We start from the raw sequence: 27,975 nt of genomic DNA, 5'->3' as shown, positions 1-27,975 counted from the left end.
GCGGCGGTTCAGTGACGCTGCTGTGACGTCGCTGTGACGCTGAATGAACCACCCCTTTAGAAATGAGGCGGTTCACCGGTCACAGCGAAAGTCGCAGGGCAGGTAAGTAGTGTGACGGGTCCGCGCGATGTTGTGCGCCACGGGCAGCGATTTGCCCGTGTTATACAACCGATGGGGGCGGGTACCCACGCTAGCGATATCGGTCACGATATCGCAGCGTGTAAAGCGGCCTTAAGAGAGTGCCCAGAATGGTAGTTCCCAAAGTATTGGAAATAGAAAAGCTAAGTCCAGCCATATTGAAAAACTACTGTTTTTCAAAAAATAAGCCCTGTCACAAAAATAAGTCATAGCTTGATTTTTACGGATTTTTGGAGTAGGCTTTAAATATACACCCTACTCCACAAATAAGCCCTAGTTAGTCAGCGCCTCCAGTGCTAGGTTATGTCATGTGACACTATATTATGTCACTAACATCACGGACTCTTAACCTAACACTGGAGGCACTGGAATAGGCATAATGTAGCTCCCAAATCGCCCTCCTGCTTCCTCCCACCATGGCAGGGTAAAATCTGCTCCCGTGCTCCTGAGTCCCGCCTCCTGACTGTTGTCACCTGGTTCCCGCCTCCTACTGTGCTATGATGTTTGCTTGGTTTCTGCTTTGAGTCCCACCTTCCGAATGCTGCCTCCTGGGTCCCACCTCCCCTTCCCTACTGCGCTATGGTGTGAGCTTGGCTGCCACTCCGGGGTTCCACCTCCTGCCTTCCGAGTGCCACCTCTTGGATCCTGCCTCCCAACCCTGTTCGTTCCCGTCCTCCCCAAAAATAAGCCCCATCCCTTATTTTTTAAATGAAAATAATACGAGACCCTGTCTTATTTTTGGAAAAACACGGTAACTCCTTGAAGAGGAAGAAGATGCAGAACAGCAGGTTAAGAATAGACGTTTCATTAACTAAATTGTAGTACTGAGAGACAGTGAAGCTGTGACAGGTAGACTTGAAGAAGTAAAGAGATTGTGTTTAGAGAAGTAAAGAGACTGTATATGAAGATCATCCGTGTTGTAAAGGACACATTTGTGAAGCTATGCACCAGTTATCTCCTCTACATGTTAGCTACATGCAGAAAAAGAGGTTAGGAGTAAATGGGACTTCTATAAATTAGTACTTCTCTAATATGAGAAAGAAGACTATTGTTGTCTTCTTGGATAAAGTCATCAGAGATGGAGAGCGCTATCACCGGTCAATCATTCCAACTACTTCCTCTGTTTTGGATCCCCACCTAAGGTTCACACACTGCGTTTTTTTGACGCTGCGTTTTTGTGCGTTTTTTGTGGCAAAAACCGCACAAAAACGCACCCGCGTAAAAAAAAAGCGGCAAAAAACGCACGCGTTTTGCCGCGATTTGGTGAGTTTTTTGCTGCGTTTTGCTGCGTTTTTGCTCACTGCGTCTTTATGCGTTTTTTATCAGTGAACAAAAAAAAAAAAGGTCTGATGTCATTTCCTTCTTCAATGTGTTCTTCATTCTCCACTAGTGTATGCAGAAGAGCAGACAGCTGCAGAACTACAAGGCTCAGCATCCTCCATCCAATAGTGTATGCAGGAGAGCAGACAGCAGCTGTCGAACTACAAGGCTCAGCATCCTCCTTCCAGGACTGTATGCAGGATTTCTTTGCCCCCCCCCCAAACAAAAAAAATGACGTGGGCTTTGCCATATTTTTGTATGCTAGCCGGGTACAGCAGGCAGGTACGGGCTGCCCCCAACCCCCAGCTGCCTATTTCTACCCGGCTGGGAACCAAAAATATAGGGAAGCTCTTTTTTTTTTAATTATTTCATGAATTTCATGAAATAATTTAAAAAAAAAATGACGTGAGCTTCGCCCAATTTTTGAGTCCAGCCGGGTACAACTAGGCAGCTGGGGATTGGAATCCACAGTGCAGGGTGCCCATGCTTTCTGGGCACCCCCGGTGTGAATTGCAGTCCCGCAGCCACCCCAGAAAATGGCGCTTTCATAGAAGCGCCATCTTCTGGCGCTGTATCCAACTCTTCCAGCTGCCCTGATGCCGGGTGGCTCGCTGGGTAATAATGGGGTTAGGGCTAGCTGTATAGCTGGCCCTAAGCCCGAAATTCATGAAGTCACGCCAATATTAGACATGGCCACCATGAATTTCTAGTAAAGATAAAAAAAAAACAAACACAACACACAGAAAAATATTTTTATTAGAAATAAAACACAACACAATTAGTGACTCCATCTTTATTGAAATAAAGAACCCCCCCTCCGCAGTAATCCTGGGTCAAGGGTCCTGCGCCGTCCAATCCGGATCCAATCTCATCTGATCGGTTTGCTGGAAGGCAAAGCGATCAGATGATGTGTCAGGTTCTAGGGGCTGAAGCACATCACACATCAGCTGATTGTATAAAAGCCGATTATACAATCAGCTGATGCATCGGTGCAAAAAAAAAAAAAAAATACTCACTTATGTGCTGATTACCGGCAGCTCCTGGAGCGATGGGGCGGGAGTCTGATCCCGTCCGATCGCTGCAGCAGCTGCCGGTAAACAGGGATGAAGTCTCCTGACGCATCCGCTGATACCGGCCGGGCGCTGGCTGGCGTCACCCCGAGACTTACGATCACCTGATGCGTCAGGTGACTGCATCAGGTGATCCATCACCAGGTCCTGCATCCTGCAGGCATACATACCCGGGGAGACTGCACACACCCTGAGCGGCGATACCGTGACAGGAGCTGGGAGCGGGCATGGCACCGGGACCCTGCGGACAGGTGAGTATAACTTTTTTTTTTATTTTCTACTGTTCACTTTTGTTTTCGCAGCCGCTTCCACCTCCCGCCCAGACATGGCGCCGCACGGCAGCATACATGCACAGGACGGGAGGTGGAAGCGGCGGTGACGGTACCGGGAGGATTCACGCTTCTGTATTTACTGACAGAAGGAATCCTCTTCCTGTACATGTCACTTTACTACCCACCCCTTGCGTTTATAGCTGCGTTTTTGGTCTTAGAAACGCACCAAAACGCACCAAAACGCACCAAAACGCAGCTATTTGCGTTTCTCATTGCGTCTTTCAACATCCCATTGCACTCAATGGATGAAAAGCGCAGTGAAAAACGTGGGAATAATTGACATGCTGCGTTTTTGTGGCACCACAAAAACGCAGCTGAAAAAAAACGCTGTGTGCAGACAGCAAAAATGAAAACTCATAGACTTTGCTGGGGAAGCAAAGTCATGCAGTTTTCTGAGCAAAAACGCACCCGAAAACTGCGCAAAAACGCCGCGAAAAACGCACTGTGTGAACTTACCCTAAGGATTTCCCTGCAGCGAACCGGACAAACTGCAATCTGTCTAGCCAGTTTCTATAACTTCCTTTACTACGCTTAAGTGAGTGTGAAATTGACCACTGACCTCCATACTTATTAATCATTTACTATGCTCAGTGTGGCGCTATTTCATTTCCCCTTTCTGTAAGGCGAATTCCAGTATCTCATAATTTCTACCAAGTTATCGTTTAGTACAGAGTTTATTTTTGAATGGTGGTCTCTCTGGAACTATCCAACATTTGTTCCTGGCCAGCCGAAGTCACTGGCATCATGCAGCTTGCAAGGGTGTAGAGCTCCCATAGCACAGGTCCATACGGCCAGCCAGGACCTTCATGTAACGTGCCGGGGCATAAGAGATGAGTACCTCGCCAATTGCCACCACATTACATAAGAACTATAATACTGCCCCTATGTATAAGAATATAACAACAATAATACAGCCACCTATGTACAAGAATAGAACTATTATTATACTACCACCTATGTACAAGAATAGAACTGCTATAATACTGCCACCTGTGTACAAAAATATAATTTCTATAAGACTGCTCCAGTGTCCAAGAAAATAATTACTTTAATACTACCACAATATATAAGGATATAGCTACTATAATACTGCCTTCTATGTTCAAGAATATAACTACTATAATACTGCTCCTATGTACAATAATATAACTACTATAATACTGTCCCTATGTACAAGTATATAACTACTATAACACTGCCCCTATGTACAAGAATATAACTAATATAATACTGTCCCCATGAACAAGAATATAACTACTATAATACTGTTGTCTATGTACAAGAATATAACTATTATAATACTGCCTCCAATGTACAAGAATATAACCACTATAATACTGCCCTCTATGTACAAGAATATAACCACTATAATACTGTCCACATGAACAAGAATATAACTACTATAATACTGCCCGCTATATACAAGAATATAAGTACTATAACACTGCTCCCAATGTACAAAAATATAACTACTATAATACTACCTCCAATGTACAAAGATATAACTACTATAATACCACCTCAATGTTTAAGTATATAACTACTATAATACTGCCCCTATATATAAGAATATAGCTACTATAATACTGCCTCTATGTACAAGAATATAACTACTATAATACTGCCCCCTATGTACAGCAATATTGCTACTATACTACCACCTATGTATTCAAGAATCTAAACTACTATAATACTGCACCTTATGTACAATAATATAGCTACTATAGTATTCTTAATATGCACAAGAATATAATATATCAATGTTTGAGACACTGTTAATATCTGTCTGGCATATTTCTATAATGGACAGTTGCACATATCTTCGTTTAGTGTACTCAGTTGATGTATCATTGATGATTCAGAGCAGTAATATTTTGCAGATGACGTCTGAACTTTACATTGGGAATATTCGTGCTGAGCTGCTGACCTTCTGCAGACTCGATGTTACATATTTTGATGTTCTTTAATCCTGGGTCTTTTAATGATTGTGTGGTAACTCCCCCGGGAAGAGCAGTGGTAAAATATGATTTGGTCGGCATTTCTCTCATTGATGAATGAGGTGTTAGCTCTTATACCATAGAGGTTCTGGATGCACTCAAATGCGATGGCCTCATGGCCATAAATCACTTATTGACTCATATACATGAGCTTCTTAAGAATGTATTAAACGGGTGTCTATGGAGGTAGAAATTCAGGCAGTGCTCGGTTCTGGACATGAATTTACTTTAAATTTATTCATAAAATTGGACAATAATGTCACAAAGATGAATGAAATCACAGACCTGTGTACGACACTGGAAAAAATGTACATGTAAAAAAAAAACCCTTATTGGGTGACCATGTGTGTTATATCAATTGAAGTTGTCCAACATTGGCAACATTTTGCGACCTGACTACCACGTACACCGAAGAAGAATATGGTCATGGGTCTATGGAGGGTAAGGGAAATGTCCCTCTAAAACCAAGAAATGAAAAAATAAAGTTGTATGTATAAAACATGGCGTAAACATCATCAAAAATGGGCCATGTCATCTGGATTTGCGATCACAAAAATATGTGTCTCGTGGTGGGACAATGTTAAAATAGAGCAAAAAGAGTCCTGAATGGTCCAGACTATTGGTGGATTCACGAAGAGCATATTTCCCCAATAAAGTAGGATAGGAAAACTCATTGACTTTTAGTTATTCTTTTTTGGGCAAAGACTACCTCAAACTGGTGCACCAGTGTATCAGACAATTCATCGAAGGTCCAGGCTTGGTAAAGTCAGCCAAACCCGATATCAGCATTAAACAGGGTGAAGGAAAGCTTGACACGCCCAATGGAATAGGTCACCACACATCCACATAGTGCAACGATATGAAGTCCGCCAGGTGGACTATAACTTGAATAGAAGGAAAGGATATCGGCATATCCAACTTAAAATAATTTCTTTCTGTATTGTCACATAATTTTAAAAAAGTCCATCCATATTCAGAAGACCCTGAAGCGTTTCCGACACAAAATAGTTTTCTGACCATCTTAAAAGATGATGCTGAGGGAGAAAAGGAACTGACACGTCAGATTTCTGATCCTTTTGTTCTTCGGTAGATAAGCTACCACTGGAGGAGTCTAGGAGACACCATCTAACAAACAACTAAGGATCTTTCATTGAGTGTTTCAGAGGATGTCTTACAGTTAGGTCCAGAAATATTTGGACAGTGACACAAGTTTTGTTATTTTAGCTGTTTACAAAAACATGTTCAGAAATACAATTATATATATAATATGGGCTGAAAGTGCACACTCCCAGCTGCAATATGAGAGTTTTCACATCCAAATCGGAGAAAGGGTTTAGGAATCATAGCTCTGTAATGCATAGCCTCCTCTTTTTCAAGGGACCAATAGTAATTGGACAAGGGACTCTAAGGGCTGCAATTAACTCTGAAGGCGTCTCCCTCGTTAACCTGTAATCAATGAAGTAGTTAAAAGGTCTGGGGTTGATTACAGGTGTGTGGTTTTGCATTTGGAAGCTGTTGCTGTGACCAGACAACATGCGGCCTAAGGAACTCTCAATTGAGGTGAAGCAGAACATCCTGAGGCTGAAAAAAAAGAAAAAATCCATCAGAGAGATAGCAGACATGCTTGGAGTAGCAAAACAGTCGGGTACATTCTGAGAAAAAAGGAATTGACTGGTGAGCTTGGGAACTCAAAAAGGCCTGGGCGTCCACGGATGACAACAGTGGTGGATGATCGCCGCATACTTTCTTTGGTGAAGAAGAACCCGTTCACAACATCAACTGAAGTCCAGAACACTCTCAGTGAAGTAGGTGTATCTGTCTCTAAGTCAACAGTAAAGAGAAGACTCCATGAAAGTAAATACAAAGGGTTCACATCTAGATGCAAACCATTCATCAATTCCAAAAATAGACAGGCCAGAGTTAAATTTGCTGAAAAACACCTCATGAAGCCAGCTCAGTTCTGGAAAAGTATTCTATGGACAGATGAGACAAAGATCAACCTGTACCAGAATGATGGGAAGAAAAAAGTTTGGAGAAGAAAGGGAACGGCACATGATCCAAGGCACACCACATCCTCTGTAAAACATGGTGGAGGCAACGTGATGGCATGGGCATGCATGGCTTTCAATGGCACTGGGTCACTTGTGTTTATTGATGACATAACAGCAGACAAGAGTAGCCGGATGAATTCTGAATTGTACCGGGATATACTTTCAGCCCAGATTCAGCCAAATGCCGCAAAGTTGATCGGACGGCGCTTCATAGTACAGATGGACAATGACCCCAAGCATACAGCCAAAGCTACCCAGGAGTTCATGAGTGCAAAAAAGTGGAACATTCTGCAATGGCCAAGTCAATCACCAGATCTTAACCCAATTGAGCATGCATTTCACTTGCTCAAATCCAGACTTAAGACGGAAAGACCCACAAACAATCAAGACCTGAAGGCTGCGGCTGTAAAGGCCTGGCAAAGCATTAAGAAGGAGGAAACCCAGCGTTTGGTGATGTCCATGGGTTCCAGACTTAAGGCAGTGATTGCCTCCAAAGGATTCGCAACAAAATATTGAAAATAAAAATATTTTGTTTGGGTTTGGTTTATTTGTCCAATTACTTTTGACCTCCTAAAATGTGGAGTGTTTGTAAAGAAATGTGTACAATTCCTACAATTTCTATCAGATATTTTTGTTCAAACCTTCAAATTAAACGTTACAATCTGCACTTGAATTCTGTTGTAGAGATTTCATTTCAAATCCAATGTGGTGGTATGCAGAGCCCGACTCGCGAAAATTGTGTCACTGTCCAAATATTTCTGGACCTAACTGTATATTATCCCATGAACAACAATTGACATTTATTCTTGAAAAAAAAAATAACATTTATTAAAATCTAATCATGTCATCACATTCTGGAACATCAACATTTTGTAATAATCTTATGACTGATTAAGATGCACATTTTCTTATCTGATCTGCTATTCTTATAGAGCAGAACCAGTCCTATAGTGGTGGGTACATACTATATTTACAAAGGGTTAAATTACCTGCTTAAATATATTACTTTCTATGTAGTACTAAGTTTATCCCCCAAAAGAAAGCAGACACCCCCTAAAAGAATTGCACTTACCAGACCCCAAACAATTAGAGTTGGGAAGTGAATGGGCTCTCACATACAAATCTGCATCGCTGTCATGTCCCCTTGCGTTCTACAGCAGTTGGCTCCGCCTGGTGACAGGCGTAGTGATACTGGTACCGAATCTGTCTGTGAGAGCTGCATTGCAATGCAGCTGGAACTGCGAGGGACCCCGACAGTGATGCAGATCTCTGTGGGAGAGGCCATCCACCATCGGCACTTGACCTGCTGTATTCTTTAACTTTTTTACTTGCTTGGACACTTCTTTATGGAACCGCAACTGGGGCTTATTTTTGGAGTAGGGCTTCTAGCCCCACAAATCATACTAGGGCTTATTTTCGAGGTAGGTATTATTTTCGGGGAAACAGGGTATGTATGGGGGACTCAAGAGCAATAGTATGGCCAACATCTTTTATCTGATCATTTTCTATTGTCTTTGGGGCATGGTGGCTGAGTGGCTAGCACTACAGCCTTGCAGCGCTGGGGTCCTAGGTTCAAATCCCACCAAGGACACTATCTGCAAGGAGTTTGTATGTTCTCCCCGTGTTTGCGTGGGTTTCCTCCGGGTACTCCGGTTTCTTCCCACACTCCAAAGACATACAGATAGGGACTCTAGATTGTGAGCCCCAATGGGGACAGTGTTGCCAATGTTTGTAAAGTGCTATGGAATTAATAGCGCTATATAAATGAATAAAATTATTATTATTAAATTAATTATTATTATTTGGGGTCCTAAAGCTCCAGAAGAACATGGACTCATTTGGAGCCAATGTCATAATCTGATACTAGAAGACCGTGGATATCAAGGAAAAGAAACAAATACATTCAACAAATCCTTCTACATGAAGCACAAATGATCACATGGAAGTTTTACCTTACTAATGATATTTCAAAGAAGACCCAGATCATTGAAAGTTTGCATGAATTGATTGGAAATGAGTAAGAGGACGGCCAGAAATGAGATGGATAATGACCATCATAAAAACTATGAACATGTCAGTTAGAAAAACATATGGCTATAATAATTTATAAAGTGATAAATAATTGTCGTAACTAGAGATAAGCGGATACATTCACAGGACCCTGATCCAGAGGCCATGTCAGTATTCCGCCAGATTAGAGCTATTGGCAGCCATGGTTCCTCTTTTGGCTATCCGTCCTCACACAACCATATCATTGCGACATGACGCAAACACAACTGTGTGCCAAGCAGGCTAATAAAAAGAAGGGCCACAGATGTCGGCATGTAGGAGGAAGTTTGCAGGGTTCCCATCTGGTGGCCACGGACTATTAACATGGCCACTGGACAAGGATCCTGCAAATCAATGTTTGACATCTCTAGTAAAAACCATAATGTTTATGGTCTAAAAAAAAGGAACGAGGGACCACAGTTTACCAAATCGGTTTCAACAACAATTCCAGAGTTACAAAATGTCAAAGTCAAAAGAACAGAACAAATACAAAATACCAAGAGAATTATAGTACAGGTATTATACGCACTTTTGTCAGGGTGGAAAGCTGGAAGCCCTTGGCTCTCTCTTTGCCTGTAGTCTCGTTTAGACAGTTGCCCATGGCCAGGATGTAAGCAAGCACTGCGGGGAAGGCCTGGCTCTGGAGCAGCTGCTTACAGGCTTTGATCTTCTGTGATGTGAGCTGAAAGCAAATAACTCGGTTTTCCTTTCATTCATCATATATCACAAAATATGTCTCATTTATTGTACATTAAAGATATGATGGAATAATCTGGAGTAAAGGTAACACAAGAAGAATGATAAAATCCATACATGATAGGCTAATGTGGACGAAAGGAAAAGATGGTGGGGGGGCTCAGGAAAAAGTAGACCTTAGGGATTGGAAAGGAATTGGACAGAAGTGTCAATCATCAACTTTATAGAGGGCCATTTAAAATTGGAAATTCAACCAAAGACTATTTATGAGGGACTACAACATCAGACAACTAGTAACATGGTATAGGAGCACCAAACTACTAGTAACATGGGATTGGAGTACCAAACTAGTAGTAACATGGTATTGGAGCACCACATAGTACCATGGGATCAGAGTACTAAATATTAGTAACATGGAATAGGAAGCCAAACTGCTAGTAACAAGGGATTTGAGCACCAAACTACTAGTAACATGGGATTGGAGTACAAAACTAGTAGTAACATGGTATTGGAGCACCACATATTAGTGTGGCGCCCCTGACCTGGTCAGGCACCACAGAGTATTGCACCCATGCGGGAGCAATGCTTCCAGGTAATCTCCAAAGGCCAGGATGAGGTGCACACACAAACATATAGTGACCAGGCCTCCCACATCACCAGAGGGGACCCTTGGGTAGCCAGAAGGGGTTAACTTTCAATTCCCAGCTAGGGGTGTGTTCAGGGGCTGGTTGCTAGGAAGCAGGGCAGAGAGAGGGAGGAAGTGAGAGGAGTCGGAGGAAGAAGTTGAAGTGTGTGGAAGGGAGCAGAGAAGCTCTCGTGCAGACAGGTCCTGAGGAGTGCTGTAGCTGAAAACGGAGGAGAACGGAGTACCGTGGGTCGGCCTGAAAAGCATCCAGAGAGAGAGGGGTGGCTGAGTACGGAGATCCCGGTATCCGAGCACCCAAGGGGAACTAGATCCCCAGTACAGGCAGCAAACCAGTCAGAGCTGCTCAATCTACAGGTGGGGGTACTCCATGCCCTCACCACTACTACGCAGCGCTCGGGCCAAGCAGCAATCAGCAGGCCCATAAGGGGACAGGGCCAGAAGCCATCCCACCAAGGCCACGCTGCCGGCAGACGAGCCAGAGAGAGGGGAGCAGGGTGGTAGCAGCTTCCCTGGAGGGGTCCTACCACGCTTCAAGCAAAGGACCCTCCTAAAACAGAAAGAGTGCAAGGAAGGCGAGTGGACAGCTACCCTCGGAACGGCCTCCTGGAATTCCTGGTTCCACCTGGTTATCACAGTGTCGCCCGGGCATCTCACCGTGACCCCCCCCAACAGTGAGTAAACACATTGAAAGACTTTTAGACTGTGTTTGAGTCATTCTGCGACTTGTGGTACTACAAACCCACACCGGGCCCTGGGGCTTGCCTCACTCTCAGGAGGCTACTATATCCGACTGCACCCACCATCAGCCCCAGGCGTCCCCTAACCTGCAGTGGCGGTCCCCACTGACCGCAATACTGAGAGTGGCGTCACGATCAAAACTGAAGATTCCCTACCTGTGACCAGCACCAGCTACGTGGAGTCCCTGAAGGTATGCACCGATACAACACCTGTGGGGCTTCACATCTGGCGTCACGAACAGGATAAGGACTAGACCTGTTCAGACAGGTGACCGTGTGCCTCAGAGGTCCGACCGCAAAAATTGAACCGCCGCCATATTGCCATCTTCAAAAGCGCGCGCTGCAGCCCGCGCGAGGGAGAAGAGCACCGCCCACGAAGAGGTGTGGCCGCCCCAGAATTCCCACAATTCAGAGAGCGTTCTGACCCAGGAAGTGGAAAGGGAGCGCGCAGATTTCTGAAGAAAAATGGACGCTGCAGGAGGTAATGCCCCTGGTCAGGGCGACGCAGCCCAAGCGATGCCAGCCCCTGTCGCGCTGGACGCCGCAGCGCCTGGTGCCGGTGCCGCGGTCGCAGCTGCGCCGGCCGAAGTCGCCCCCATAATGCCAGTGTCCTTGTTGTATGCCCCAGGGGCGCAATGGCTGCCTCAATACGCCGGTAAAATAGACACGCTGACCGGGTTTAAGAAAAAGATCAACACCCTGCTAGACATGCACGCGATGACTGGTAAACAGAGGGCCGCTGTGGTGCTGGGACAATTGACTGGAGCAGCAGAATTGGAAGCTGAGTCCTGGGCCAATGATGACCGGAGCTCTGTTGAGACCATCTTTGCCAAACTAGCAGCTGCTTTTGAAAACCGCACGGAGGGAGAGCTGAGAACGGACTTCTATAACTGCCGGCAGAAGCCCCAAGATAGTATAAGAGACTATGCCCTCAGGCTGCAGGCTGCACTACGGGCTCTCAAGCTGGTGGACCCTGTCAGTGACCAGGAAGGAAACCGGATGATGAAGGAACAATTCCTGCGGGGCCTGCGCTCTCCTGAGGATGGGAAGCAGATGAAGCTGTGGTCCCTAGAACACCCCGACGTGGACTTTGCCATTCTGAAAGACCGGGCAGTGAAAGCACTCCAACCCCCTGTGGACACAGACCCTGCCAGTTCCACGGCTGCAGGAGCGGAATCCTCCACGCAGGCCCTGATGACTGCAAAAGGACTCAACGCGCCAGCAGAGACCATAAGTACGCTATCCTCCCAAGTGCAGCAGCTCACTAAGGACGTCGCACAAATCCTGAAAGCAATACAGTTGCCCTCAGAGACCAAAGTCCCTCATCAGATCCTGCTAGCCGACAACCCAGAGGACGTCCCTTGGATGCGGAGGAGAAGGGGTCCCCCAACTCGAGGCAGGAGCAGTGATCGCTATGACTCAGCTGGACAACCCATCTGTCGTCGTTGCCAGAAGGCAGGTCACTATGCAAGGGCCTGTCCTTTAAACGAGTCAAACCTGGGGCCGAGGGCCAGTCCTCAGGATTAAGAAGATCAGGCCCAAGTCGCTGCTGTGATCAGTACGTGGGTGGACGTCCTGTCCTGTCCATCGTCCTGGACGGGATCCCTACCCCGGCATTATTGGACACCGGCTCTCAGGTCACCACGATCCCGTATGTCCTTTATCGGAGGTTTTGGTCGGACGACGATCTCCGACCACCGGACCCCTCCCTCACCATCTATGCTGCCAACGGACAACCTATAGACCAGATCGGGGTCAAAGAGGTAACCATAAAGGTGGGAAGGCAGGAAATGAAGGGACAAGGACTGATTGTTGTGGACACTGATATTAGAGAAAGGAACCCGCAAATGATTTTAGGCACTAATGTCATAGAAAATTGCCTAGGGGAAGTGTTGTTGTTGCTTCACCAGATTGTTGAAGGTGCTGAGGGCGGGTCGAAAAGAGCCTTGCAAAAGGAGATCCGAATCATTCTGAGGAAGCAACAGGTAAAACAGACTGGCGGTGAGATTGGTAGTGTACGGGTGATGGATGCTAACCCCATTGTGATACCCCCACGGAGTGAAATGATGATGTGGTGTAGAGCAGCGGTAGGTCTCAGAGGACAAGATTACCAGGCTGTACTAGAGCCCACTCATTCAGACCACTGGCCCACGATTCTGACAGCCAGGGGGGTAGTTGATGTACACAAGGGACGAGTGCCTGTACGAGTGTTGAACTGTGGGGAGGAGGAAGCCAGACTACCAAGGTACGCTACCATAGCCAAACTGTTTACATGCTCAGATGACGCCATAACACCTGTAGGTCCCCTGACACAAGCTGACTCAAAAGAGGGTGAGACCTCCCAAAAGCAGTTAGAGGATTGGTGCCAGAAACTACACGTGGGGACTGACTCTACACCCGACTACCAGAAACATGGGGTTTACAGGGTCGCGCAGGAATACGAGCAAGTCTTTAGTAAGAACCCACTAGACTTTGGTAGGATCAAAGGGGTGCAACATCACATACCCACAGGCAGTCATCCTCCCATTAAGGAAAGACATAGGCCTATTCCACCAGCCCATTACCAACGCACAAAGGACATGCTGAAGGACATGAAGGAGGCAGGCGTCATAAGGGACAGTTGTAGCCCCTGGGCGGCTCCCCTGGTCCTGGTAAGAAAGAAGGATGGCACGATGAGGATGTGTGTGGATTACAGACGGATAAATCAGATAACACACAAGGATGCCTACCCTTTGCCAAGGATAGAGGAATCCCTCGCTGCCTTGAAAGCCTCTAACTACTTTTCTACCCTAGATCTTACTAGTGGCTACTGGCAAGTATCTGTAGCAGAAGAAGATCGGGAGAAGACGGCCTTCACCACCCCAATGGGCCTCTGTGAGTTCAACAGCATGCCATTTGGACTCTGCAATGCCCCCGGGACCTTCCAGAGGCTTATGGAATGCTGCCTAGGGCACCTCAACTTTGAAACCGTCCTGCTCTACCTGGATGATGTCATCGTGTACTCCAAGACCTACGAGGACCACCTGAAACACCTGGCTGAAGTCTTTGAAGCACTATCCCGATATGGAATGAAGCTGAAACCATCCAAGTGCCATTTACTGAAGCCAAAGGTCCAGTACCTAGGTCACGTGGTCAGTGCAGAAGGAGTAGCACCGGACCCAGAGAAGGTCACAGTCATCCAGGAATGGCCCACACCTACTACCGTCCGGGAGGTACGTCAGTTCCTTGGCTTGGTAGGCTACTACCGAAGGTTCATCAAGGGCTACACGAAAATGGCAGCGCCTTTGCAAGAGCTCCTGGTAGGCCACCCAAAGAAGAAAGGAAAGATCTCCGGCCCGCCATTTCACTGGGGAGAAGCAGAAGAACACTCCTTCAGACAAATGAAAGGGGCCTTGACGGGTGAAGAGATCCTAGCCTACCCTGACTACGGCCTGCCATTCGTACTGTACACAGATGCCAGTAATGTGGGACTGGGAGCAGTGCTTTCACAGGTGCAGGGAGGCAAAGAGCGTGTGATTGCTTACGCCAGCAGGAAGCTCAGGCCTACTGAAAGAAACCCAGAGAATTATAGCTCATTCAAGCTAGAATTCCTGGCCATGGTATGGGCTATCACAGAGCGGTTCAAGCACTACCTGGCAGCCACCAAATTCACTGTCTTCACGGACAACAACCCTCTGACTCACTTGGATACTGCTAAATTGGGTGCCATGGAGCAGCGTTGGGTAGCCCGACTGGCGAATTATGACTTTACTGTCAAGTATCGAGCTGGCCGCAAGAACGGCAACGCAGATGCTCTGTCCAGGATGCCTCACCTAGCAGACGAGGGTGAAGATGTAGATGATCTTGAAGAGATTGAGCTGCCAGCGTTCCATCGCCATGGAGCAAAACAGTGTCGGCAGTCGCGTGCCAACCGCCAAGAGGTGACCCTGAACCCACTACCTCACTACAACTGGAAGGAGACCCAGGAAAATGATCCAGCGGTAGGCTTGGTAAAGAAACTGATCAGCCAGCCTGGCGCCAGCCTTGACAAAGGAGCCCCACCTGAGGCACAGTACCTATGGAAGGAGAGGGGTCGATTATTCATCTATCAAGACAAGCTTTACAGGAGCATCATTGACCCGAGGACGCATGAGAAGGTGTGGCAAGTGATTGTACCACAGAAGGATACGAGGATGGTGCTAGAAGCCTATCACAATGGTGCAGGCCACTTTGGTTGGAAGAAACTGGAGGCCCTACTTAAAGTAAGATTCTACTGGGTGGGCATGAGATCTGCCCTAGAGAAGTGGTGTCGAAACTGCGGGCCTTGCAATCTTAGAAGAAAAGACCAGCACCGCCAGAGAGCACCACTCCAGCCCATCCAAACTAAACGGCCTCTGGAGATCGTGGCCCTGGACCATGTAAAGTTGGCACCCAGCAGACAAGGCTACAACTACGCTCTCACTATGGTTGACCACTACTCCAGATTCCTGGTGGTAGTACCAGTCAAGGACTTGACAGGTCAAACTGCAGCCAAAGCTTTCCAGACACACTTCTGTCGACCACATGGCTATCCAGATCAAGTGCTCACTGACCAAGGACCAGCCTTTGAAGCTGAAGTGTTTAAGGAGTTTTGTAACCTGTACGGCTGCCAGAAGATCCGTACTACGCCTTACCATCCTCAGACCAATGGCATGTGTGAGAAGATGAACCACATCATTCTCGATCTTCTGAAGACGCTCCCATTGGAGGAACGAAGTCAGTGGCCAGAAAAACTACCCGATCTAGTGGACATGTATAACAACATCCCTGTGAGTTCCACGAACTGCACACCGGCATACCTGATGAGGGCCAGACCAGGGAGATTGCCAGTAGATCTGGAAATGGGAGTTGAGACCCCTGAAGACCATCAACAAGGTGCTGATTGGGATTCCAACCGCCAAGCCCAATACAAGAAAGTACAAGAGTGTGTGGAGCGAAGCCAGACTCAGCAGCGTGAGAAACAAGAAAAGGCCTACAATCGAAAAGCACCTGCTGTTCCTTTGATGCCAGGAGATATAGTTCTCAAGGGAAAGAGAAGGCGTCATAAACTTGACAATCACTGGGAAGAAGAACCCTATACTGTGTTACCATCAACGCTTAGCAATGAAAAGACATGCCTTATCAGCAAAGATGGAGGAAAAACAACAGCTGTCGTTTCTAGAGATTGCCTAAAGAAATGTCCTGAACAACTAAGAACCCCTGAAGAAAGTCCCAACCCTTTGCCAGTTCAAGAACCAAAAGAAAGGATGATCCATACTGCGCTTGGAGATTTTCCAGCAAGTTGGCCTCAATACAATGGAGCAGTTGTTATTCCAGTCATTACATTCACTCAATCTAGAGAAGTAGGAGACCTAGAAGCACCTGTTCAGAACCTAGAAGTGCCAAATGTAGCTGAAGCAGAAAATCACGCATTAGTATCAGTACCCAGTACACCCAGAATTCACATTGAGACACATACATCGGGTGGGAGGACACAACCTCAGACAGATGACAGTATAGTACTGCGTAGATCAACCCGCAGCAACTTTGGTCAGCTCCCATTACGCTATAGAGAAAATACAGTTTAGTTCAAAGTAACGGTATGAAAAGTAATGTTTAACCTGTTATAGTTAAGCAACGTTTAAGCGAAATGTGCCCACAAGGACTATTGTGAGACTTCCTTAAAATGTTAGACCATCGGTTATGAACTGGCTTTAACCACAAACTTTGCATTGTAAAAAAAAGTTGCCTTCTTGGTACCAACCACAGGGTCTGCCTGTTGAGGGGCATGGCTCTGCACCAACAAGGGGGCACGCCTGTTTATGGGGCCTGCCCTCCAACACTCGGAAGCGGGTACGCCTGTTTATGGGGCCTACCTTACACCACTCTCCTCAGGAGAGGAAGATTGGAGGAAAGGTCTGGGGAATGTGATGGCCCAGACCTGGTTACCAAAAGGACCGGTGACCTACCTCCTGGAGGTTTTTGGGTGGGTTCGGACATGTGGGTGGTTGGTGGTGGAATGGTACCTGGCATGTTTAAATGTAAATAATTGCCCCTGTGTGGGAAAAATTTGTATTTACCTTTTTTCTTTCTCTTGTCTTTGCAGCCCGAGGACGTGCTGATGATAACTAAGGGGGAATGTGGCGCCCCTGACCTGGTCAGGCACCACAGAGTATTGCACCCATGCGGGAGCAATGCTTCCAGGTAATCTCCAAAGGCCAGGATGAGGTGCACACACAAACATATAGTGACCAGGCCTCCCACATCACCAGAGGGGACCCTTGGGTAGCCAGAAGGGGTTAACTTTCAATTCCCAGCTAGGGGTGTGTTCAGGGGCTGGTTGCTAGGAAGCAGGGCAGAGAGAGGGAGGAAGTGAGAGGAGTCGGAGGAAGAAGTTGAAGTGTGTGGAAGGGAGCAGAGAAGCTCTCGTGCAGACAGGTCCTGAGGAGTGCTGTAGCTGAAAACGGAGGAGAACGGAGTACCGTGGGTCGGCCTGAAAAGCATCCAGAGAGAGAGGGGTGGCTGAGTACGGAGATCCCGGTATCCGAGCACCCAAGGGGAACTAGATCCCCAGTACAGGCAGCAAACCAGTCAGAGCTGCTCAATCTACAGGTGGGGGTACTCCATGCCCTCACCACTACTACGCAGCGCTCGGGCCAAGCAGCAATCAGCAGGCCCATAAGGGGACAGGGCCAGAAGCCATCCCACCAAGGCCACGCTGCCGGCAGACGAGCCAGAGAGAGGGGAGCAGGGTGGTAGCAGCTTCCCTGGAGGGGTCCTACCACGCTTCAAGCAAAGGACCCTCCTAAAACAGAAAGAGTGCAAGGAAGGCGAGTGGACAGCTACCCTCGGAACGGCCTCCTGGAATTCCTGGTTCCACCTGGTTATCACAGTGTCGCCCGGGCATCTCACCGTGACCCCCCCCAACAGTGAGTAAACACATTGAAAGACTTTTAGACTGTGTTTGAGTCATTCTGCGACTTGTGGTACTACAAACCCACACCGGGCCCTGGGGCTTGCCTCACTCTCAGGAGGCTACTATATCCGACTGCACCCACCATCAGCCCCAGGCGTCCCCTAACCTGCAGTGGCGGTCCCCACTGACCGCAATACTGAGAGTGGCGTCACGATCAAAACCGAAGATTCCCTACCTGTGACCAGCACCAGCTACGTGGAGTCCCTGAAGGTATGCACCGATACAACACCTGTGGGGCTTCACATTAGTACCATGGGATCAGAGTACCAAATATTAGTAACATGGGATCAGGACACCAAACTACTAGTACAATGGAATAGGAAGCCAAACTACTAGTAACATGGGATTTGAACACCAAACTACTAGTAACATGGGATTTGAACACCAAACTACTAGTAACATGGGATTTGAGCACCAAACTACTAGTAGAATGGGACTAGAGCACCAAACAACTAGTAACATGGGATTTGAGCACCAAACTACTAATAACATGGGATTTGAGCACCAAACTACTAGTAGAATGGGACTAGAGCACCAAACAACTAGTAACATGGGATTTGAGCACCAAACTACTAGTAACATGGGATTGGAGCACCAAACTCCTAGTAACATGGGATTTGAGCACCAAACTACTAGTAACATGGGATTTGAGCACCAAACTGCTAGTAACATGGGATTTGAGCACCAAACTGCTAGTAACATGGGATTTGAGCACCAAACTACTAGTAGCATGGGACTAGAGCACCAAACTACTAGTAACATGGGATTTGAGCACCAAACTACTAGTAGAATGGGACTAGAGCACCAAACAACTAGTAACATGGGATTTGAGCACCAAACTACTAGTAACATGGGATTGGAGCACCAAACTCCTAGTAACATGGGATTTGAGCACCAAACTACTAGTAACATGGGATTTGAGCACCAAACTGCTAGTAACATGGGATTTGAGCACCAAACTGCTAGTAACATGGGATTTGAGCACCAAACTACTAGTAGCATGGGACTAGAGCACCAAACTACTAGTAGCATGGGATTTGAGCACCAAACTACTAGTAACATGGGATTAGAGCACCAAACTGCTAGTAACAAGGGACATGAGCACCAACTACTAGTAACATGGGATTTGAGCACCAAACTACTAGTAACATGGGATTTGAGCACCAAACAAGAAGTTGCGTGGGACTGGGGTAGAAAACATTTTGGACTGGAGTTCCAAACTACTATTCATGTGGGACTAGAGCACCAAACTACTAGTCACACGGGACTAGGATACCAAACTGCTCATCACGTGGAACTGGATCACCAAACAACTAGTAACATGGCACTGAGGCACCAAACAACTAGGAAAACGGGACTGTAGCATCAAACTACTAGTCATGTAAGACTGGAGAACCAAACTACTAGTAACATGGGGCATCAAACTAGTATCAATTGGAGAATGCATGGGACTGACCATACTGGTCATGAAGTACTGTCATCAAATTAATAGTCATGGGAGACTGGCACCAAAGACAGTAGATTGATAATGGTTTACTATAGTTTACATGTCACAGTGAATGTGAGGGGATTACTATGTACTATTGTTGAGCTGATTGCTCATCCTCTCATTTTTTTTTACACCAGTATATGTGCTGGCGATGAATAATATTTTTTTGTCCATATAAAGATGCCTCAATCAATGTGCATTTTCTTAGAATGAGCGTTTTTCTGGGTAATCATTGGTCCTTGTGAAAGGCCCTTAAAAAAGCTGCGTGACAGCGACTGTAGGAACTGTGAAAGCTCAGTCCTTTCCACACAGTCATATAAACAGGGTCTCCTTTTTCTTCCCTTTTCTTTTGGGTCCCTATGTGATAGCAGATGGGGTATCAATGCCACTGCTCCCAATCCCACTTACCGGCTGTATGTCTTTCATATACATGGGCAGCTCTCTTATTGTTAGCAAAGTATCAAGTCGAGGGCAAAGATCTGGTATTTTGCACATCTGTAAAAAACATGGAGAAGTAATTGACAAGGCAAACTTCAAGAAATGGTTACTATGGTGTTTTCCCAAAAATAAGACAGTGTCTTATATTATTTTTGGCTCCAAAAAAGGAGCTGGGGCTTATTTTCATAGGATGTCTTATATATTGTATAAAGCCTGCTACACACGCTTCAATATATCTCACAATCCGTCGTTGGGGTCAAGTTGTAAGTGACGCACATCCGGCATCGTTTGTGAGGTATCTGCGTGTGACATCTACGTGCGATCAGGATTGAACGCAAAACCGTTGATCGCAAACACATCGTATCATTCTCTAGAATTGAGCGTTTTGTTGCACGAACCTAGTGAATTGTAACGTGTGACATCCCTCATACGATTTTGGTGTCTGATGCTATGTGCGCAGGTGTGCGCTCTGCACCGCAGCTTATAAAAGGTCTGCTTCAGAGCGCAGCTGAAAAGCTGCGTTCTGAAGCGCCTCACAATGTCTGTCATTCACTAATCTCTGTCAGTCCGTCACTATCTCTGTCCCTCACTCTCTGTCCATGTCAGTCTATCCCCCTCTCTCATATACTCACCGATCCCCGATCCCCGGCGCTGCACGGCATTCACACTGCTCCGGCGGCTTTTACTATTTTGAAAAAGCTGGCCGCCCATTAAACAATCTCGTATTCCCTGCTTTCCCCGCCCACCGGCGCCTATGATTGGTTACAGTGAGACACGCCCCCACGCTGAGTGACAGGTGTCACACTGCACCCAATCACAGCAGCCGGTGGGCGTGTCTATACTGTGTAGTGAAATAAATAATTAAATAATTAAAAAAAACGGCGTGCGGTTCCCCCCAATTTTAATACCAGCCAGATAAAGCCATACGGCTGAAGGCTGGTATTCTCAGGATGGGGAGCTCCACGTTATGGGGAGCCCCCCAGCCTAACAATATCAGCCAACAGCCGCCCAGAATTGCCGCATACATTATATGCGACAGTTCTGGGACTGTACCCGGCTCTTCCCGATTTACCCTGGTGCGTTGGCAAATCGGGGTAATAAGGAGTTATTGGCAGCCCATAGCTGCCAATAAGTCCTAGATTAATCATGTCAGGCGTCTATGAGACACCTTCCATGATTAATCTGTAAATTACAGTAAATAAACACACACACCCGAAAAATCCTTTATTAGAAATAAAAAACACAAACATATACCCTGGTTAACCACTTTAATCAGCCCCAAAAAGCCCTCCATGTCCGCCGGAATCCAGGATGCTCCAGCGTCGCTTCCAGCGCTGCTGCATGGAGGTGACCGGAGCGGCAGAATACACCGCCGCTCCGGTCACCTCCACGCAGGTAATGAAGACAGCCGCGCGATCAGCTGCTGTCACTGAGGTTACCCGCTGTCACTGGATCCAGCGGTGGCCGCGGGTAACCTCAGTGACAGCTCAGCTGATCGCGCTACTCACCTCAGTTGCTGCGTGGAGGTGATAGGAGCGGCGGTGAGTAGCGCGATCAGCTGAGCTGTCACTGAGGTTACCCGCGGCCACCGCTGGATCCAGTGACAGCGGGTAACCTCAGTGACAGCAGCTGATCGCTCGGCTGTGTTCATTAGCTGTGTGGAGGTGACCGGAGCGGCTGTGTCTGCTGCAGCTCCGGTCACCTCCATGCAGCAGCGCTGGAAGCGACGCTGGAGCATCCTGGATTACACCGGACATGGAGGGCTTTTTGGGGCTGATTAAAGTGGTGAACCAGGGTATATGTTTGTGTTTTTTATTTCTAATAAAGGATTTTTTCGGGTGTGTGTGTTTATTTACTGTAATTTACAGATTAATCATGGAAGGTGTCTCATAGACGCCTGACATGATTAATCTAGGACTTATTGGCAGCTATGGGCTGCCAATAACTCCTTATTACCCCGATTTGCCAACGCACCAGGGCAAATCGGGAAGAGCCGGGTACAGTCCCAGAACTGTCGCATATAATGTATGCGGCAATTCTGGGCGGCTGTTGGCTGATATTGTTAGGCTGGGGGGCTCCCCATAACGTGCAGCTCCCCATCCTGAGAATACCAGCCTTCAGCCGTATGGCTTTATCTGGCTGGTATTAAAATTGGGGGGAACCGCACGCCGTTTTTTTTAATTATTTAATTATTTATTTCACTACACAGTATAGACACGCCCACCGGCTGCTGTGATTGGGTGCAGTGTGACACCTGTCACTCAGCGTGGGGGGCGTGTCTCACTGTAACCAATCACAGGCGCCGGTGGGCGTGGAAAGCAGGGAATACGAGATTGTTTAATGGGCGGCCGGCTTTTTCAAAACAGTAAAAGCCGCCGGAGCAGTGTGAACGCCGTGCAGCGCCGGGGATCGGGGATTGGTGAGTATATGAGAGAGGGCTGCTAACTTCAGTAACTCAGGAGATTAGCGGTCACCGGTGAGTCCTTCACTGGTGACCGCTAATCAGTGCGCGACACAGACAGAGCCGCAGCATGACAATGAAGTCGGGTGAAGTTCACCCGAGTTCATTCTGACAGTGCGGCTCTGTCTGTGTCTGCTGTCATCTGCCATTCATCTCTGCTACATGGCTGTCTGTGTCTGCTGTTAGCGGCCATGTAGCAGAGCTGAACGGCAGATGACATAGTAAAAACGCATCCCTACACAGTACACACGCTTGGCAAGTCAATAAATAAAAAAAAAAAAAAAAAAAGGTGCCCAATGCATACGTCACAGAACACATGATCTAAAGGATCGCACACAAAATTGACCAATTTAACATAGACTACTAACGCTCGTGTGACAGCAAATGAACGACCAACGTGCAATCTCATAAGATCCCGTATGCAACCTGGGCGTGTCACATCGCAAATGCGATTGTACAACTAATTGCAACGTGTAAAGTGGGCTTTAGTGTCAGTGATTGCGTCGCCTGTTCATGAAAAATAAATATTCACCCCTTCCCCCACCTATAATCCTGCCCACCCCTCTGCCGGCATCATTGATTGGAACTTGTGTTAATGAATATTCAACCCCTTTTCCACCCTCTTTATACAAAGAAGGATGGTCCCATTCACTGACAGCAAACAGATATTGCTTACCTTGTCTCCTCTCTTGTAGTATGTGTATAATGTAAAATGTGTACCTGTAGCATAAACTGATCCACAATGTGCAACTCCGCCAGAGAACCTTTATAAGCCAAGTACATGATTTTGTCTTTAGCAGTTGGAACATATCTGTAAAAAAGCACAAAGGACATTCAATATAGCCCGATATTTAAAGGGGGCAAAGCAGGTTTTCTGTGGCTGCAATTCTGTTGATTGCTGAATATGGAGGTGTAAAGCCCCACAGGTGCAGTGTAGCAGTGCATTACCTTTAGGGACTCCACGTGATGGGACGGTTCTGGTCACAGGTAGGGAACCTTCGTTTTGGGATTGTCGTGACGCCACTCACAGAATTGCGGTCAGTGGAGACTGCCACTACAGATTAAGGGGTGCCTGGGGCTGATGGTGGGTGCAGTCAGTTGTAATAGCCTCCTGAGAGTGAGGCAAGCCCCAGGGCCCTGTGTAGGTGTGTGGAACCACAAGGCGCAGAATAACTCAACACAAGCAGAATGTCTTTCAGGGGTTTTATTCACTGATGGTGGCAGAGTGAGTAACCCGGGCGTAGCTGGGATGAACCAGGCTGGAACCAGGTGTCCTTCCGGCTGACTGATGAGGGTGGCCACTGACTCGCCTTCCTTAGCCCTTTGGTGGTTTGTGGTAACCCCGACTTGCAGTCCCTACGGGGGTCACCCAGGGAAGTTACTGCTCCCCTCGTTTCGGCCCGTTTGCTTGTAGCCTGGACCAGGTCACTCCGGCTGCTTGCCTCCTGTGAACTATGGGCCCTCACTTTGCTACGTGGCTGCGGACTCTGTGGTGTTGTCTTGGGGGTTTTGAAGTGCCCCCTCAGGCAGGTTTGACAGAAGAAAGGTGGATCTATCTCTGCACTGGGACCTGTTACCCGTTGCGGGCCTGGTACCTCCCCTGCAGTCTCCTTACTCTGCCACCCATTTGATCTCTCTTTAGCCTTGGGTGGATTTCGGGTGGCACTACTAGGTGACCGATCTCCCCCGTCAGTAGTCACTGCGCGGACGCTGTTAGACTGCCACAGCTCCAGGGTCTGCTTCTGCTCTCCCTGAGCTGCACACTAAACCGGCTCACTCGTGGGTTCTGCACTTCTGCTCCTGTCTGAGCTCCACTTTCATGCTCCTCACTCCTCCACTCTCTGCTTCAGACTTCTCCTCCCTCCTTCTTCCTCTTTCCCCTTTGTGCCTGCCTACGCCACCTAGCAACCAGGCTCTCTACCACACCCCTTGAGTGGACATGGAGGCACGCCCCCTCCTGGAAGATCACAGGAGTCCTCCCGAAGGTACATGTTTGAGACCTGATTACTATGCGCCTGTGTAGTCACACCTCGGTCAGCCTTCTGGATTACCTGTATTGTACTGCCCCCAGCATGGGTGTGTGTCGCCCTGGGCAAGCCAGGGGACACAGGTCACACACCACCACACCCCACATCCCAGGTAGGCACACCTAAGCTGAACCAGAAATCCTTGTTGCCTTCCTCCAGGAGTCTGATGATGCACACCAGGGGGTGGGCCAGGCGGTTGGCTCCGCCCACCAAGGAGATCACAGCTCTGGAGGCAGGAAGTACCAGGCAGTTAGCTCAGGGAAGAGCTAGAGATTAGCCCAGGCAGGGCAAGTGTAAACAACTAAGTGAAAGTGAGGAGAGAAAGAAGTGGTAAAGGAGGAAAGCAAGTGAGGTGACAAGAAGGAAGGAAAGCCTGAAGGGTCCAGCTTTGTGTAGGGCCAGAACAGCAAGGTCAGCGACGGCGGTGACTGTCCGGAGTGGGACAGTTCGGAAGTTCCTGGAAGGACCCCGTTGGCTGTGTGCCCGGTGGTCTGGAGCAGTGTTCCGAAGGACAGTCAGCACCAGGGCAGGGGCCTCTCGGACCCCGGCAAGGCTAGGAGTCGCCAAATTTGCCAAATCCGTCAGTGACGGGGACGTAGCTCTCCCAACAACCAAGACCCGACAGAAGGCAACAGCCCAACCCGTACAACGGAGACATCGCCACCGCCAGGGCACCAGTCTTCGAGGGCCAGCGCCTGCGGGCAAAGTGTAGTGCTCCTCCGGCCCAGCTTGAAGCCGGGGAGCGGGTTACCGGTGGGGACCCATCGCAACCAACCGTACATACCGGTGCAAGGAAAAGGGACATTACCGTCACCTATCTGGGAAGCAAAGCAGCCGTCTGTGGGACCGTCCTACCAGCCGTTGGTTTACCGTACAAACTGTGTCCGTGTCTCAGGCTGAGTGAGTACCACAGTGCCGCAAGGCACAGCGCTGCCCCCGTGTCCCTGCGCCCACCAGGCCCTGCACCTCACAAGCCATCACCGGGCCCCGGGATCACCAACCCCTACCCATGGAGGGGCAACACAACACCTGGCTGCTCCCCATCACCATCCCCGGGACCCCCCGCATTGAGCAGCGGTGGTGCTACACATCACCACAACCGTGGGTGGCGTCACGGACATTATCCCAACACTCCAAACAACCCCCCTTTCACTCACGGGCGAGGAGTGCCGCTCGAGGAAACCCCCGGGATCCGGCCTACGGCTCGAGCCACCACTGAGCAGCCGGACCCGAGCAGAAGGGGTGAGCGCGGTGTGCTGACACCCTCCTCCCCGCCCGCGACAGGTGCAGTACTCAGTGGTGCCTGACCAGGTCAGGGGCGCCACAGAGGGATCAACCATTATTGGTTCCTGGATCAATGAGTAAAAGGAAGGCCAAACAAAATCCAACATGGTCAACCTTCTTCTGCCCCAACAATAGTTATCTGGTGCCCACTCCGATAAAATCCCATGAAATGAATGATTGGCCCTACACCTTGGTAGGGATCTGTCCATTCCAGTAAATCTCATGTTCCTATATTTCTGAACTTCCATCACGAGAGGAAAGAGTGAAAACTCATAGGAAAAAACAAAATACGGCCCTGTTGCTGTTTCCGGCTATTACACCGCACTATGCTGCCTGGCGTTATGCCCTCCTTCACCTCTTTGGCTCCCTTTATAGAAGAAAATGGTGAGACCCCCTGGACGATCGCATCACTTTTCTTCTAAACAAGACATGATGGGGGTGGTTAAGGCTGAACTGTGCCCCATTACTGAAGACCCCAAAAATATTTGTATGGACTGTCTCTAATAAGGTACTCAAACAGGGTAAGCCCAGTATGACTGGGAGCACAATGATTTGGTTGATTTACCTTCTGAGATTGGTCAGATGTTCATCAGATAACCCTCCATCACATTCCCATAAGATCAATAACTTCTCCTGAAGCTGCTCTGGTTTCACGTGAAAACGTTTTAAGATGATATCTATAAAGGGAAGGAAGTATATTTCATGAGAACATAGGACAAGTGAATACACATTGCATTACTAATCCTCTACTGATGGGCTTCCAGCCCAAGAGAGCTGGCACTCTTTCCTTCTCAATTCTGCTGCTCTCACAGTCTCTGTCTGGCCCCACAGTCCCCAGGTCTCCTCTCTCCCTCTGTCGGCATCCCCGCTCCCTGTAGATCAGGGGCACAGACGTTCCGCCTGCTCCAAGCTTCGTGGTCCTCCTGTTTCCCAAGGCCTGCACATGTGTAGTGCCCCACGGGGCAGGTGTTTTAACCGCGTTGCTGGGCCGGGGGTGCAGATCCTCTGCATCATCACAGAGTGGCCTGGCCCGGTTTCATTACCCCGAGGTGTACAGGAAGGAGGATTGGAGGATGGCAGGGAGGATGGAGGTAGTTGGAGGTTAGAAAAGTCTATTAGGAGATTGTGACGCCACCTGTGGTACGCGGCCAGGGATGGGGGCCGCCACTGCAGGGTCTCTCACCGGGGCAGATTTTGGGTGCAGCCGGGATGGTGTCGCTCCCCACAGGCGGAGCAGGATAACCCCGGGGAGGATGACAGGGGTGGTAGAAGTCCCTGTTGGCACTGCAGCGCTGGGCGACACCGCCGATAAAGGAGAGGGCTGCGGTTCCAAGTCTTTTTACTCACAAGTTGTTCAGGCGCTGCCCCAGAGTACTATCCCCTGCCACAATGGGCTTCAGCCGATCCCAGATTTGTCGGCAGTCAGCACCGGTGCCCGTGAAAGTCTTTTAGTGAAGTCTCCCTGTGTAGCTATCCAGAACCCAGGCTGAGCCTCCTGCTCCAGGGGACGGGCCCACGAAGAGAGAGAAACAGTAACTCCAGTTGTCAGTGCTAGGTATTATCCCAAGCTGTGCCCAGGAAGGTTCTGTCTAAAGTGTAATGGTTGCGCCTACTTCTACACCATGTGGTGCCTGCCCCCAGTGGTTGTCCTTGCGACTGGGGAAGTTCCATGCTTCGTGATGGCTGGCTATCCTGTCTGCCTATAAGGCATCCTCCCCCATTGGGACTTGCCTGTTCAACGTGTCCCCATAGCTAGTCTAACTGTGCTAGTTGTCAGGTCCCTATGCTTCTACCAACTCTCTGTACTGTCTCATGACATTGTGTTTGTTCCTGCCTACTATTGTCCATATACCCGCCTATGTCATCTTGTGTCCTCCAAACCCTGCCTCCATCTTCTGTACTCCAGTGGCTTCCGAAACCTGCCTGCACCAGTCCGTCGTCTATTCCAGCTCCTGGTCTTCGTTCTGTGGCGCCAGCTGCCGAGGTATCGGGATCCACCCAGGGCTACCTTCTGGTGGTTACTTGCCAGCGTTCTGTCTGCTTCCACCCCCTGTGGTTGTGGTGAAGTCTTGGTAATCACTCAGGTCCATTCCTCTGTGTCAGTGAACGGCATATCAGATAAGTGGACCCACTTCTTCCTCGTCTGGTTACCTGGTCATGATACTGAGTTACATCCTCTGCTATATGCCATGTGCATTTGTATTCACCCCTTTCTCTATGAAGCCCCTAAATATTTCTTGTACAAGAAATTATCTTCATTAGTCGCA

General features: G+C 48.2%; 1 protein-coding gene across 2 annotated transcripts in view; it reads right to left on the bottom strand.

Moving 5' to 3' along the window:
* Nucleotides 1-27,975, bottom strand: part of LOC142311821 (uncharacterized) — a 241,889-nt gene that overhangs the window by 54,411 nt on the left and 159,503 nt on the right. For both annotated transcript variants that reach the window (XM_075350578.1, XM_075350579.1), the window contains 4 exons: nucleotides 26,274-26,385; nucleotides 23,118-23,208; nucleotides 19,907-19,993; nucleotides 9,487-9,639 (listed from right to left, as the gene is read on the bottom strand). In XM_075350578.1, coding sequence (XP_075206693.1) covers nucleotides 9,487-9,639; nucleotides 19,907-19,993; nucleotides 23,118-23,208; nucleotides 26,274-26,385 — 443 coding nt within the window. The remainder of the gene's footprint in view (nucleotides 1-9,486; nucleotides 9,640-19,906; nucleotides 19,994-23,117; nucleotides 23,209-26,273; nucleotides 26,386-27,975) is intronic.

This window comes from Anomaloglossus baeobatrachus, chromosome 5 (genome assembly GCF_048569485.1).
Source record: "Anomaloglossus baeobatrachus isolate aAnoBae1 chromosome 5, aAnoBae1.hap1, whole genome shotgun sequence".
NCBI lineage: Eukaryota > Metazoa > Chordata > Amphibia > Anura > Aromobatidae > Anomaloglossus > Anomaloglossus baeobatrachus.
This window is presented reverse-complemented; position numbering and strand designations above follow the sequence as displayed.